We start from the raw sequence: 13,935 nt of genomic DNA, 5'->3' as shown, positions 1-13,935 counted from the left end.
CTTTTATTTCCCTTGCATGTGTTTGTATTACTGTTTGGACATCATCTCCAATGTGGGTAACTGATGTCACGAAAAGCATTATCTGTTTCTTCATCCTCTTAGAGGCTCAGGGACCATCATGGGAGAGGGGGGTCATGTGAGGTTTTAAGAGCTGGTCACGGGGGCTGGAGGGTTGGGTGAAATGATTCCCAATACTTAACGTGACTGTCACCATCTTGTGAAGCAAGCTGACCACCAGTTCATGCCAGGAGGGGTAGAGGGAATGCTCTTGCATAGGTAAATAGGCATATTGTTGACTTCCTTGGATTATACATTTCTTAACAAGCACATGCCACATGACTTAAGCCCCCAGTATTAGCCAGTGCCACGTGGCTACATACATCGGGCCTGTGTCCTCTTTCCGTATGAAAATCACCTTCTCACTGGTGCTCAAGACAGTTCCTGTAAGTTCTCGTAATAAACTCTTGATGCAATTCTGGAGTTGTCAGCCTCTTAGGTCTCCTGGCCCCAGAGAATTTTCAAAGCAGCAGCCCCAATCCCCAGACCCTCAAAGGCTGTGACTGGGCTTCACAAGGACGATGGGGCAGTGGCATTTGCAGACAAAAAACATTAAGGGCCTTTTGCTTTAGAAACAGGGCCGGATACTCTGTGTTGAGGGTCCAGTGTCCCCAGCATGCCCTCAGCAGCAGGGAGGTCATACCTGGAAAGCTTCAAAGTGGAATTGCAAAGTGCATCGGAAGAACCTTCCAGCAATTCCTCAGGAACCTTCCGGTAGGCCCCTGCCACTGTAGTTTCCCTTCCACTGTCCACTTAACCAAGGCCACCTCCCCTCATTGCAGATCTCTTGGGGGAGGTAACTACTGTTTTCCTTCTTTCTCTCACTGAGAAATCCGGAGGGTTCCTTTTTCCCACCCAGTGTGCTCTAAGGAGGCAGACGAGCCTGTGGAATATCAGCTGTAACGGGTGATACAGACTATCATGTTTAAAACCAAGTCAGTTTCATCAAATATGTCCATTTAGAAACACCTAGGCTCTGGGCATCAAGCAGGCACTACAGGAGAGGTAGGAGGTGGCCTGTTGAGGATAAAGATAAAATCTGCCCCCTGCCTGGGTCCCATCCTGTCCCACCCTTGAAACAATAAGATACTCAGCCTGGGCCAAGAGGTGAAGTTCTTGTTTATTGTTGCAGCAACTCTTACAGACATTAGCGTTCAGTTAAATAAAGATAACATTAAATACATCACAACCCCCAAAACACTACGGAGGGGAGGGCAGGCCCGGTGACCAGACTGTCGGAGGAAGTACATTCAGCGGGTGTGCGGCGTCCACATTCCAGGCTCACGTGTATATATACTTTATTTATATATTTATTTATATTTATATATAGAGATCGTTGTTTTGTGTATACAAAGAACAATATTGTTACAAATACAATACTATACGTCTCCCAATGTTTTACAATAAGCTCTATTTCACCCTCTTTATAGAACAATAGTACAAGTTCATACTCTAGGGGCTGTGCTGAGTGCCACGCAGTCCTCCCACGCTGCCTTGAAGAATGGGGATGGAGACTCAGGGTCGTGTGTGTTCAAGTCGGCCAAACCAGGGAAGGAGCAGATGGACAAACTCAAACCAAGAAGCGGCCTCGTAAGTGGGAGAGTAAACACATCTAAGGGGAGGTGGCCCTTGGTTGTAAACATTGGTAACAGCCACACCCATGGGTCAAGGGACCCGAGGGTTTGTGGATGGGTTTCATCTGCGTGTGGATAGGGCATGGGGGTGACAGGAGCCATGGGGGAGGTAGTAGGTTACTCTGGGACCCTTAGGCCGGTGTGAGGGGACCATGTTCACATAGAACTGTCTGCAGGGCCTTTGGAGCCCAGCCCCATGATGTGCCCCAGGCCCTACAGAGCCTGCTCTGATGAAAGCGGGAGCGGGGCTCCAGGCATCGGTCTCTGGGGGCTTCTTCCTCTCGGGAACCTGAGGCTGATGGTGGCTCCCTGAAATGTTCGAATCTGAGAAGGCAGAGGTGGGGTGGGTTTTGGTGCACCCTGGCTGGACCAGGAGGGGTAGCCCAATCTGGGGATCTATCCCCAAAGCTGAATCATCAGCATGTCCTAGCTGAGCAGTGACAGTGGCTTTTTGCCCACATCATGTTTGAGATGCTCTGTACATAGCCTTCCCCATTACACGGAGTATTCAGATATTTACATATATAACTATACATACTGAGATGTCAAAGGATATTGATGGCTACTTCCCATGGGACTTGCAAAAACAGAGTTACTAACATTTAAGATTCTGCCTCCTTGGTTAACCAAAGGTAGATTAACTTCCTACATTCAGTGGGAGCAGAGGGAAAACGCTTCAGCCAGGTGACTTTATACCGAGCTCCAGAAACAGGAGCTATCTGGGTGGGAGGAGTCACTTTTATTAACACAAAGGTATGTGATAGATAAATGACCTTTTAGGCTAATATGTTAGCGTTAACAGACTCTCTTCTAGGAGAACTTATCAAATTGGCATTCTCAGCACCAAACTTTCTATGATTTGTGTGCAGCAGCATCAGAAAGTCTATGCTCTCTCCCCTCTCCTTTGGGTAAAGACACTTGGTTCTAATTATTTGGGAGGCTGCACAGGATGTGGTGGTGGAGCTTCCGTCCCTGGCCAATCTTGGGCGGGCCTCTGAACAGGTACTTGGCCACACAGCCCTGGGTCACCCTGGGGGCAGACAGGCATGAGCCCTCCGATGCTTTTCCAAGCCTCCTGACGCCTGAAATACCAGCAGTAACAACATTCATGTTTCACTCACCCTCTCTTGTGGGCAGAGGAAAGATGAACTTATGACTCTTTAGTATTTAGTTATATTATCAGACACTCTACAGTTTGGTAAATGGGGACCCTGGAGCCATGGTTCCTGACCGCCCGCCTGGCTCACCCGGAGGAGGCGGCCCTTTCCCGGAGAGGATATCCGGGTGTTGCGGACCCTCTTCCTCGGGGCTTGTCGTACCACACACTGAGAGATGAGCCGCTGATGCCTTTGCTTCCTGACTCTTAAGCAAAAAACAAACAAACAAACAAAAAAACTCAGAAGGTACAGAGGTCCCAGGGGACCTGACTGCACATAGTTCTCTGGGGTAAGCCTTCTGTTCCTAATCTCTTTACATTCACTTTTCTCCCTCCCCCTAAATCCCTCCATTCGGCTTATAAATATATATTATGCAATAAGTGCTCGCCAAATTTCTATTTCCACATAAATATCCCAGATGCAGAGAACAGGGGCTACATTAATATTATAAAATATATTAGTTTCTCTTCCCCCGTCTCTGCTGAGGTCATGAATGAAACAAAACAAAAACCAAACCAAGCCACACCCCATCCACATGAAAACAAAATGCTCTTTGGACCAAGAATAAGTAAAAACTGGCTCAGAATAATATTACTAAAATTTTTGCACTGAACTGAGACAGAACCCATAAACATGAAGCACCTGATAAAAACAAGTAACATTCCACACCAATTACTCTCAGACCCACGAGGCAGCAAGATGATGCTTCTGGAACACAGTTGGGGATTCTTAGGTGTAGCTTGAGGTCATTATTGTCCCCTTAGTTTTGTGGTTTATGTATTCTTCTGGCCTTTCGAATGTCACATCCTGCCTAGTGGCCCTGAGCAGAGAAGAAAGCTGGTCGTGCCTTGGGCCAGGAAGTGTAACATGACTGCACTGCTTCCTCACCTTCAAGGTAAGCAGTCGACCTTCCCAGACTCCGTGTGTAGGGAGATGGGGCGTGGAGTCCACTAGAGAACACCTGCAGCCAAAAGGGTGCTGGCAGGGCGAGGCCTCAGCCACAGAAGAGGCGTCTCTCTCAGGACAGGGCTGACCGGCCCCTGCAGATCTCACCTGCTAGGGGAAGGGGCCTTGTAGAGAGGTAATGTGGGTTTTCCAGGGGCTCCATGTGCCTCTGGGTGCTAGGGAGGAGGGAAGGTTGATATATATGCAAGTGAGACTGTGTGCACATATGGGTGTGTGACATACAGGGAGGCAGAGAGCACCTGCCCATGTTTACCTAATGGTTTTGTAACCTCAGGATAACCTAGGGAAGCTACAGATGTCCCAGGAATTGCCGACGACACGATGGTATCCTTGTCCAAGGCAGTTCCCCTTCTATCCTTGGGTGAGGAGGCTCCTATTAGAAAACACAATTATGTTGAAACAAAACTATTTATAGAAGAGGAATAAGGTTGCTCAGAAATTCCGGGCAGAAATAATGTGTGGTGCCTCAAGTGTGTGGCGGGCAGGGTGTATCCTTAAAGACAGGGGCTGTTCCCCTGTGACTACCATATTCCTACAAATTGACTTGAAAGCAGACATCAGTGAATGAATTGTAGGCACTGCTGAAACAGCTCCTTTGCTGCCCCCAGGAGCTCCTTCGAAGAGGTCTGCACCTCTTAGGAAGGGAGGATGCTCCCTTGGGCGGTGACAGCCCTCCATAGGTTCCCCAGATGCCAGGTGGACACTGGCTGCTCTCTATCCTCAAGGGAGTGCATACAAAATTCCCCTGGTGGTAAAATAAAAAGCAAACTGGAGAGAGATCAAAGAGGTCTTTGCAGATTCCTCCTTGTGTGAGACTGAATGCTGGGCATGAGAAGGAAATGTTTCAGTGGGCACACAGATGCAGCACGAGAAACACAACCACGAGCGAGGAGAGTCCTCCATGCACGCTGTCAGGCGCTGGGCGCGGCCTCAGATGTAAACGGGCTGCTCCTGGGCCGTCAGCAGTCTGTACATGGCAGCCGGCATCGTCTTCATGTGAATCTGAGGGCAGAGCACATGTTATCAGGGGCTGAGGCTCAGGGCCCAGGGCTGGGGGGAGAGACAGCATTTCTCACCATGGGGGGATCTGAAGATTACCACCCCAACCCTACTGCAGACAGGGCCCCGACCGAGTTGGCCTCCAGGCAGAGTGGAGTCTGCAGGCTTTCTAAAAAGTTAGGGGCAACAGAATTGCCATGAAAAGCTGGTAAGGTTTATTTTCCCAGTCAAATGCTCTTGCTCTCAGCAGGCCTTTTTTAAAAAATGGAGAGAACTCTTTAAACAGAAGTCGAATGGCTGTGGGGTTCTAACTGCTCCCACCTCTGGCCCTCCCTGACAGGTTGGGGCAGCTCAGGAAATCAGCTCTGGAACAGCCCTTCTGACCTAAGCCCAGTCCGGGCCGGGGAGACTGCCTGTTCTGTTGATTAGACATGAATCGAAGACTAAAATCTTCCAGGAGGCACCTTTGGTGAGATTAGATGGGGAAAATGGAGAGAATTGGGCAGCCACAGAGAGAAGTTGCACTAATCTGAGAGCTAAAAAGAGAAGGTGAGTTTGTTTTTCCCTTTTCTTTTTTTAGATTCTACGTAGAAATGAGATCAAATGATATTTGTCTTTCTCCTCAACTTCACTTAGCATACTTTCAATGTTCAAAACAAACTCATAGATACAGAGAACAGATAGGTGGTTACCAGAGGGGAAGGGGGTTGGGCCAAAGGGGGGTGGGTAAAGGACTAAAGGGGGTCAACTGTGTGGTGATGGATGGATGGTCACTAGATTTGAGGGTGATCACTTTCTAGTTGTTGAATTATAATACCGGACCACCTGAAACTTATAGACTTAAAAAAGAATTTTAAAAAAGCAAGTCATCCTAAGGGAAGACTAAAGATGGCTTGATTTATCTCATGGACTTGCTCCCAGACCACCTCTCATTAATGGGTTTAAAATCTGGTCTGTTCTGATTGAGGAATATTTAGGGTTGGGAAGGATACTTCCTGGACGGCCTGGTCAGGGCATGGGCGAGCATGAGGTGAGGGGCACCAGAGGACTCCAGGCCTGGATCCCACTCCTACCTCCCCCACAGCATTGGAGAGGATGTGGACGATCTTCTCGTGCGGGGTGGCGACCACGCTCTGTCCGTTGATCTCAATGATCCGATGTCCCACGCGGACGCCGCCTCTCTCAGCAATTCCCCCTCGCATCAGGCTGCAGATCTGTCAGTCAAAGGCCAAGTTACCCGTCTTGGGCAAGGAACTGGGTGGGGCCAGAAGACTGTCTTTTCTGGAACCTCCCGCTCCCTGCATTTTCCTTTCTGAGAAGCTGCCACAGTTAGGCTTTGGGCATTTAAACCTTTTTGTTCCTCTTCACAAGTAGGGTCCTCTACGCCCACATGGCCGCCTCATTCATGCAGTCTACGCGGGGAACCTAGCACATCCCTGGATTCCACACAGACTGAATTCTGACTACTCTGCATCCCAGCTGGGTCCTGGTAAAAAGGGCTGTTTGGGCCTGTCACTGAGTTGCCAGTGTGCTCAAACTGTCGGCCTGTACGACTCAGGTGAATATTATCTCCCACGGTCACCCGTGAGACTCAAAGGTCAAATTGAATGATGCTAGCAGCTACTTTTTAGGGTCACAGTTCCATGTGTCCCTAAGTGTGGCCTGGTGGAGCGGAGCTGCTCCTTTCGGCTTTCCTAACTTAGTGGCCGGTGATCGAAATCCCATCTCACAGAAATGACGATGTGGCTGGTTTCTGTCCCAGTGGGTGGGCAGAGGCTGCAGGCTGGTGGAAATGAGCCTGCATTTCTTATTTGGAGGGCTCTGGGCTTCGGACTGCAGGGTACGGCCACCTCCACCTCACACACAAAGCAGTCGGAATTTTCCCCAAAGAATATGTTTTGAATTTCCAAAGTTGACTTTTCACCCAAACCGAACACCTTTATTTAAAAGCTTATGCAGATGAGACGGTGACATCTTACGACAACATGCTTCCCGCGTGTGTGAGCATATGTGGAAACCTTCAGCCTGTCATGTACTTGGAATCAAAGCATTCCTTAGGTGCTCCTCACACTAAATAAAATGAGGCCCTCACAGACCCACATCCATTACATAGCGACTCTCTCTTCATATTGGAACTTTTAATATTATTCAAATATGAACAAAGCAAACAAGGAAGTATAAGCAGATAAACATGACATCAGACCAAAACTATAAGGAGTAACCCAGGCTCCTCTCCCAAAAGCAAATGAGGCTACATAGGCACAAAGAACAGATGAAGTGGGCCGGCTACTTTAATTCCAATTGGGAACTTCAAATGTGTATTTCTAAACCTTTAAACATACTTGGACTAAAATTTTGATTACCTACAATTAACCGAAATTTAAGTAGGAAAAAGAACATATTTTTTTCCATCTGGAAAGATGAATGCCAGAAGAGGGAGGGTGTGGAGCTGTACTTACGATTCCATTCTGGACGCTGAAACCCAGCTGGTAGCGGAGGTCTGGTCTCCTGATCAACACGGTGGTCACCGGAGGACACCTCACGATATTCAGCTTTACCCGGGCCTGATTCTTCAAGCCCTAAAAAGTGAACAAAGCACAGTGGACATGGCGACCACCGAGACAGAAGGGATCAGAGCAGACAGTACCAAGGGCAAAAGAGGCCCCAAGGAGACTTTTGTTATTTCATCAACTCCCAAAGTATCCGCAATCCAGTGCTAGACTGTATCAGCTCGGGAGATACCACCTGCTTTACACGAACCCCTTTCGTCCTGTGTGGAGACTCACGTCTGTGGGCAATATCATCATTTTTGGAAAACGGGCTGTGTTCAAGAGATCTGAATAAAAGTAGTTGTCTGTAAAACTGAGGGGAAAACTGTCACATGTGCTTTTTGGCTTGAAAGATGAAGGGTGCACAATATTTCTCTTGGTCAGTAAACAGAGAAGTGGGAAACAGACAAGTGGGAAACAGACTTTTCTCCGAAAGGCAAACTGCAGTAATCCCTCCTCTTCTAAACAAAGAACGTCTAAGTCGCAGCCACTGGCTCAATTCATCAAGGCTTATTTTCTGTCTCTGACGTTCCTGCTTCCCCATCTTCTCTCTGCCTGTTAGGGAATTTTTTTTTTTAATTAAATTTATTGGGTGACATTAGTTAATAAAATTACATAGCTTTCAAGTGTACAATTCTACAACATGTTTATTGCATTGTGTGTTCACCACCTAAAGTATTCTACTGTCATCATATAGCTGACCCCATTTATCCTTTTCTACCTCCCCCATCTCCCCATTCCCTCTGGTGACCACCATACTGTTGTCTGTGTCCACGAGTTATTTCTCTTGTTTGCCTATTGCTTTCTGTTTTATATCTGACATGTGAGTGAAATCATATGGTTCTCAACTTTTTTCATCTGACTTATATCACTTAGCATGACATTCTTAAGATCTACCCATGTTGTCACAAAGGGCAATATTTCATCTTATGCCCAAGATGACTGGATAAAGATGTGGTACGTATATACAATGGAATATTACTGCAAGAGATTTTATCAACATTCTCGCAAGCACCTAGGGAAAAGCAGGGAGCAGAGAGGATTCCACTCAGTGAAGGCATCCTTGGGAGAATGAATGAAGGCGCTGGTGGGAGGAGGAAGAAGGCTTGGAGAGTGTCTGCAGTTTCACAATTCTTGCTGAGACGCCCCTCCCTCTAAATCAGAATGGAATGCAGAAGGGAAGGTGGTGGTAAAGATAAAATGGGGACTTGGTCTGGCTCCAGAGCCCATTTAGAGAGCCTTTTCCACTCCACTCTGGTCTGAGCTGAGCTCAAGCCCGTCCTCCTGTCTCCTTCACATGCATGGCAGTCACCAGAGCCCTGGTCCATCCAAGAGCACTCCTACAAAGTCATCACAAAGCTCCGCTCTACCTCACCCAGGCAGAGGAAGGTTTTGCTCCAATAGGTCCTACCACCAACTTGTGAGCTTCGCCTCAAGGGGAGGGTGCCAGACAAATGTAATCCAGCCCTGGAATAAACGCCCATCTCCCAGGTCCCCCAGAGACCTCCTGCTCTGTCTTGGCTAACTGCCGCACACTGGATTTTCCAGGCCAAATGGCTTGCAGCGGGTGTTTTTCAACCCGTTCAAGTCATGGCACACAGAAAAAAAGATATGTTTGCTCCCTGTGGTAAATATACCAAAGAGCTTGTGGTAGGAGGCCCTGCTTTAAGAGTTGAGGTGGGGAGGTCTCAGCGCTCCTGTGGGAAATGCCTGGATTACCACCTAGAGAGGCCAGCTGACCAGGAAACTGCTCAAGACCAGCCATGGTTCTCTTCCACAGGGTCAGAGGGGAAGGGAGAAGCTATTCCTAAATGCTGGTGCAGAGAGGTGGGTGAGCAACCTCTCCTCCAGGGAGAGTAGCCACCAGAGGAGGGACAGGTATTCAGGAAAAGGGGGGCTCTACTCCCCTAAGTCCACACTACTGATCGAGATAGCACCCGGTCAATTCACAAACGGGCCCGGTGTGTACCCTTGATGGGCAAAGTGGAAAGAAAAGCCTGGGAGAACAGTGACGAATCCATTCTGGTCTGAAGGGGACTGCCTCTTATTCTAAAAATAGAAATCTGCAAATTCCACAGCCACCACTGCCAACCATCACTCCTCGACCAGTCTATGAAACCTCTCTCTGAGGAAGGTCAGGACTGGGCTGATTCTCCTGCTCAGGCCTCTGCCTTCCTCACAAGCGCCTTGCCAAGCAAGGAGGTGAAACTGGTAATTAGGTGACTTCTGTACCAACAGAATGGTGGCAAGAATGCCTCTCTGAGTGGCAGAAGTGACCCGTACCTCTTTTGCTTCTAAGTAATTAAGATATGCTTTAGACTGATGGATGGATAGAGGCTTTTTTATTTTTTATTTTTTTTTTGCCTCTGGTTGTCTGGCTTTATTATATTTGGCTAATTAGTATATAACAGTGGTTCTCAAAGAGGGGACTCCACACCAGCAGCAGCGAGACCTGGCCATTTTTGTTAGAAATCGAGTCTGGGATCTATCCAGACTTACTGAATCAGTAATTACAGGAGTGGGGCCCAATAATCTGTGTGTTAACAAGTTTTCCTGGAGACTTGATACACACTCTCAGTGATACACTCAATTCTGAGAACTGGTGTAGACGACCACTGCAGAACAATAAACTCACCTGCACCCAGGTGACTTAATTTCTCCAAGGGATGATTAGAGCCAATGATGTCCATTTACTACTCACACCTGTGGCCAGCGTGCTCCGAGAGAGCAGGGGCTAGCAACATCAGGATGGGGGTGACTGCTTGTGGGAGAGCTGGTTGGCCTGATGCCCAGTCGGGCCTCTGCATGACTATACCATGTGTGACCGCCCTAACATCACTGTCCCTCAAAACCTATCTGACGATAAAACCAGCCAAACCACCTGTCACCGAACACTGACTTCTTGCCAGGCACTGACCTGGAGAGTCACAGGAGCTATCTCTTTTAACCTTGTTGACAAACTGGCAGCTATAATTATGCCCATTTCATAGAAGGGGAAATTGAGGCTCATAGATACTAAACTCATTCGCCCACAGCAACATTCAATCCCAGGTCTCTCTCTCTTCAAACCCACAGCATTTTCTCCTACACCGTGATTCTCCATATCGACAACGGTAGAGAGTGTGTCATGCATGAGTAAAGCTTGCTCAACAAAGCAGCTGGGAGGACAACAGAACAATGAACTTGTGCTGCCGTGTCCCCTATTCCACCCTTGCACGGGACCACGTTTTTAGTTGGCAAGAGTTCTTCAGGGCTCCTGCTGCTGGCTTCTCCATGGACTTTGACTGATTCCAGTTTGTCCTCTCAACATGTGCATTTTGAGGGGCTCCACTGAATTTTCCACTTCCAGCATCTTGACTTGTTTCCTCGGCGTTCTGAATCGCTCTGTCTTCTGTGGGATTTAAGCCTCCTGATGACTGTAATTTGGCTTACGGTGACTTGGTGTACACACACAGGCAGCTGTTATCAGCGTCTCTCCGTGGTTTCCAGAATTCTCCGGGAAACTTCCCTGATTCAAGAGATGATGTCAAAGTGGAAGAATGGATGAGTGGACACCAAGTCTCTCTGGTCTTCCACCAGACAGCAGGCCCATCGTCCACGCTGACGGGGGTGCTCTGGCTTTCTGCTGCGAACAGCAGGGCTTGGTGAACAAGACTGCTGTGTCTGGAGACCCGAGCTCAAGCTGTGTTTCTGCCACCACAGTTCTGTGGGGTCTTAGACACTCTGCTCTCCCCTTCTTCCACCTCGATCTCTTCATTGGCAAAACAAAGGTGGCATCCACTAAAGTCTCTTCCACTTCTAATTTCTATGATTTCACTCCTTTTCATGTTTTTTTTTTTTTAAATGTGTTTGCTGATAACACCACATCTCAATCATTAAGCTTAGAAATACCTATTTCTAAAATTAAAAATAGGCTTCTTTTGAGAAAGGGGGGGGGTTTGCTCGGATTTCATTCATGCATATATATATTTTTTTCCTCTGAGTGCTTCCTATTTCTCATTTACCCAATCAGTAAATATTTACTGATCATTTGCTATGTGCCAAGAAATATACTAGGCACTGAGAGTGGGTGGGGCGGAGCCCCCGGGAGCTCATGGGAGGGCTGTGTGGCACAGGACAGGGCAGCCAGAGGGCTTGCGCCCCTTCACCTCTCCACAATCACACCACGAGACCAGGAAAGTATGGGAAACAGGAGCAGAGAATGCTGAAGACAGGGGAGCAAGTTAGAATCACGGCTCTTCAGACAAAGCCACCTGTTTAAATGCTCACACCCATTAATCACTGGGATTATTCAGAAATGTTTGTGAGGTGCAGGAAACCTTACGGAGCATACTGAAAAGCAAGAGAATGACTATTTTCTCGATGTTACCTAAAAAGTTCACATTGCTCTGGTGGGTTCCTTCCTTTTATGTGAATTGATTTAAGATGCCTGATTTGTCCCCCAGTGAAAGAATGTCTAGATTGAGGAAATGTGCTACATGATGAGGCTTGGACAGATGGCAATTTGAAATAACCAGACCATGCATTTGCTCTACTATTCCTAATCAATGCTTCAAGTTGGGTCCCATTAGCTTGGGCTTTTGAGCTGCCATTTTATTGGAGGTGCCAATTAAATAAACGGTCATTTCGTCCCCATGACAACGGTGGAATGGTGCAGCAAATTAAGAAATCTGGTGGGAGGGGAAGGGTGAGGGAGTGGGGACGGGAGAAGAGAGAAGCCAGAATGGTATCTATGGCAACAGGAAAGCAGAACCAGGATGATCCTATGGCAGGAAGGGGAAGCGGTGCTCTAGTTTAAGAAAAAAATCTGAACGAACTCAAAAATATAGAGGACAATCTGGTGACAGCCAGAGGGGAGGGGGGCTGGGAGGCTGCAAGAAAGGGGTGAAGGGTTAAAGTACAAATTAGTAGTTGATAGATGGTCACAGGGATGGGGAGCATGGCATAGGGAATGCAGTTAGCGTTAATGTAATGGCTAGGTGGAGGGCCAGGAGAGAGAAAGAGCAAGTGGGGGGATCGTTTTATAAACTATATAAATGTCTAACCAATATACCGTATACTTGAAACTAATAATAAAATAAAATTTAAAAAAAAGAAAAAATCGGGAGTGCAGAACAACAGCGGCAATGAATAGGCAAACATGCTTTGCCTACCAACTATTACGCTTTAGGGATCACGACAGGAAAAATAAAAGCCAGGGAAGAAAGCAATTAAAATAATTCAATACCTATAACTCTATTCTAGAAATGTATTCTATTTGCTATGGCTAGGGGGAAAAACGGTCAGCATGCATTAAAGTGGCAAGACACGGAACAAGCGGCTTTAGACCCTGTTCCTCAATGCACGGCCTGAAGACTGGTGATGTCAGCACCCGGAAGCTCGTTGAAAATGCAGAATCTTACCCTAGACCTGCTGAACCAGATCCCGGATTTTTAACAAGATCCCCGAGTGCTTCAAATCAGTTTGCGAAGCACTGACTTACCTGGACGAGAGTTGCCTGTTAAATTCACTGCGAGGGGCACTGACACAACACTGAAACAAGCAATGCTAACGTGAAACGATGAAGCAGCCCAGAACGTTCCCCGCAATGCTCCAAGTGGGTGGGGAAGGACAGTGTGAGCATCTGCTCAGGTGTGGGCAAAAGGGTGTGTTGTCTAGAGGATGTGAAAAACAATAATAAAACATATTAAATGTCTTTACTTGGTACGGCAATTCTAGCTGGAAGCAGTAGAGCCGGGGGGCCCGTGGTTGGGCCAGTCACATTCTTTCCCTCGGCAAAGGGCTGCACTGAGGAAGGGCAGCTGTGTCTCACTGGGGCCTGCCCGCTAAGTACTTCTCCGAGCCCAGCCACGGAGGCGCTGGTTTTCTTACTCTCCGTCTTCTCCAGCTGTATCTCTTTCACCACCACACGGCCTTTTAATTTTCTGATTCCAGAGACTCCATGTATAGACACTGAAGGTTAACTACTCATGCAAACCACCTTTTCCCTTTAGCAAACTGCTCAGACAGGGTTGACAGTACTCTGAGTGAGCTTTGTTTCCACCTTGATGTGTGATCCCTCGGGCAGAAGATGAGTGCCCATGTGGCACCAGGGAAAGTCAGCGCTGCCCTCATGGGTCTCAGCTTCCCTCATCTCCTCTGCCCCTTCCTGTGGAGTCAGAAGGATGGAGAGGGGCATCTGGGCTTGCTTGTTAGGGCTGATGGGACCTGGGGCAAGTCATCTTCATATCTCTGATGACTCCTCTGTGAACTGGCTGTTTGCCATCCCCCTCCCTCATGGGCTGCTGTAAGGAAGGAGGGAGGAGACTCTGTGAAGGCCTGGGCACTGCTAGGCAGCCTGGCCAGTTCTCAGGAGGTTCTGCTTATTCACCTCCAGGCCCCTGCCCTACCTTTCCAAGTCCCCAAGAACCCTCCATCTTTGACCTCCTCACTCAGTTTTTCTCTCTCCCATCCGAACTCCTATTCCCTTGTGGCAGGCTTTCTCAACCTCAGCACTGTGGCTGTTCAGGCTGGGTGACCCTTTGCTAGGGGGTTTGTCCTGTGCACTGGAGAATGTCTGGGAGCATCCCTGGC

The 13,935-nt window shown here is 48.0% G+C and overlaps 1 protein-coding gene across 1 annotated transcript in view; it reads right to left on the bottom strand.

Annotated features, from left to right (window-relative positions):
- Nucleotides 1-1,158: 1,158 nt before the first annotated feature.
- APBA1 (amyloid beta precursor protein binding family A member 1) overlaps nucleotides 1,159-13,935 on the bottom strand; it is a 216,808-nt gene continuing 204,031 nt past the window's right edge. Inside the window, exons 11-13 of the mRNA XM_023537346.1 lie at nucleotides 7,273-7,392; nucleotides 5,887-6,027; nucleotides 1,159-4,816 (exon numbers count right to left, since the gene is read on the bottom strand). Coding sequence (XP_023393114.1) covers nucleotides 4,745-4,816; nucleotides 5,887-6,027; nucleotides 7,273-7,392 — 333 coding nt within the window. The 3' untranslated portion in view covers nucleotides 1,159-4,744. The remainder of the gene's footprint in view (nucleotides 4,817-5,886; nucleotides 6,028-7,272; nucleotides 7,393-13,935) is intronic.

The sequence above is a fragment of the Pteropus vampyrus genome, unplaced genomic scaffold (assembly GCF_000151845.1).
Source record: "Pteropus vampyrus isolate Shadow unplaced genomic scaffold, Pvam_2.0 Scaffold186, whole genome shotgun sequence".
Lineage (NCBI taxonomy): Eukaryota > Metazoa > Chordata > Mammalia > Chiroptera > Pteropodidae > Pteropus > Pteropus vampyrus.
The sequence above is the reverse complement of the archived record's forward strand: the minus strand, read 5'-3'. Positions and strand labels throughout refer to the sequence as shown.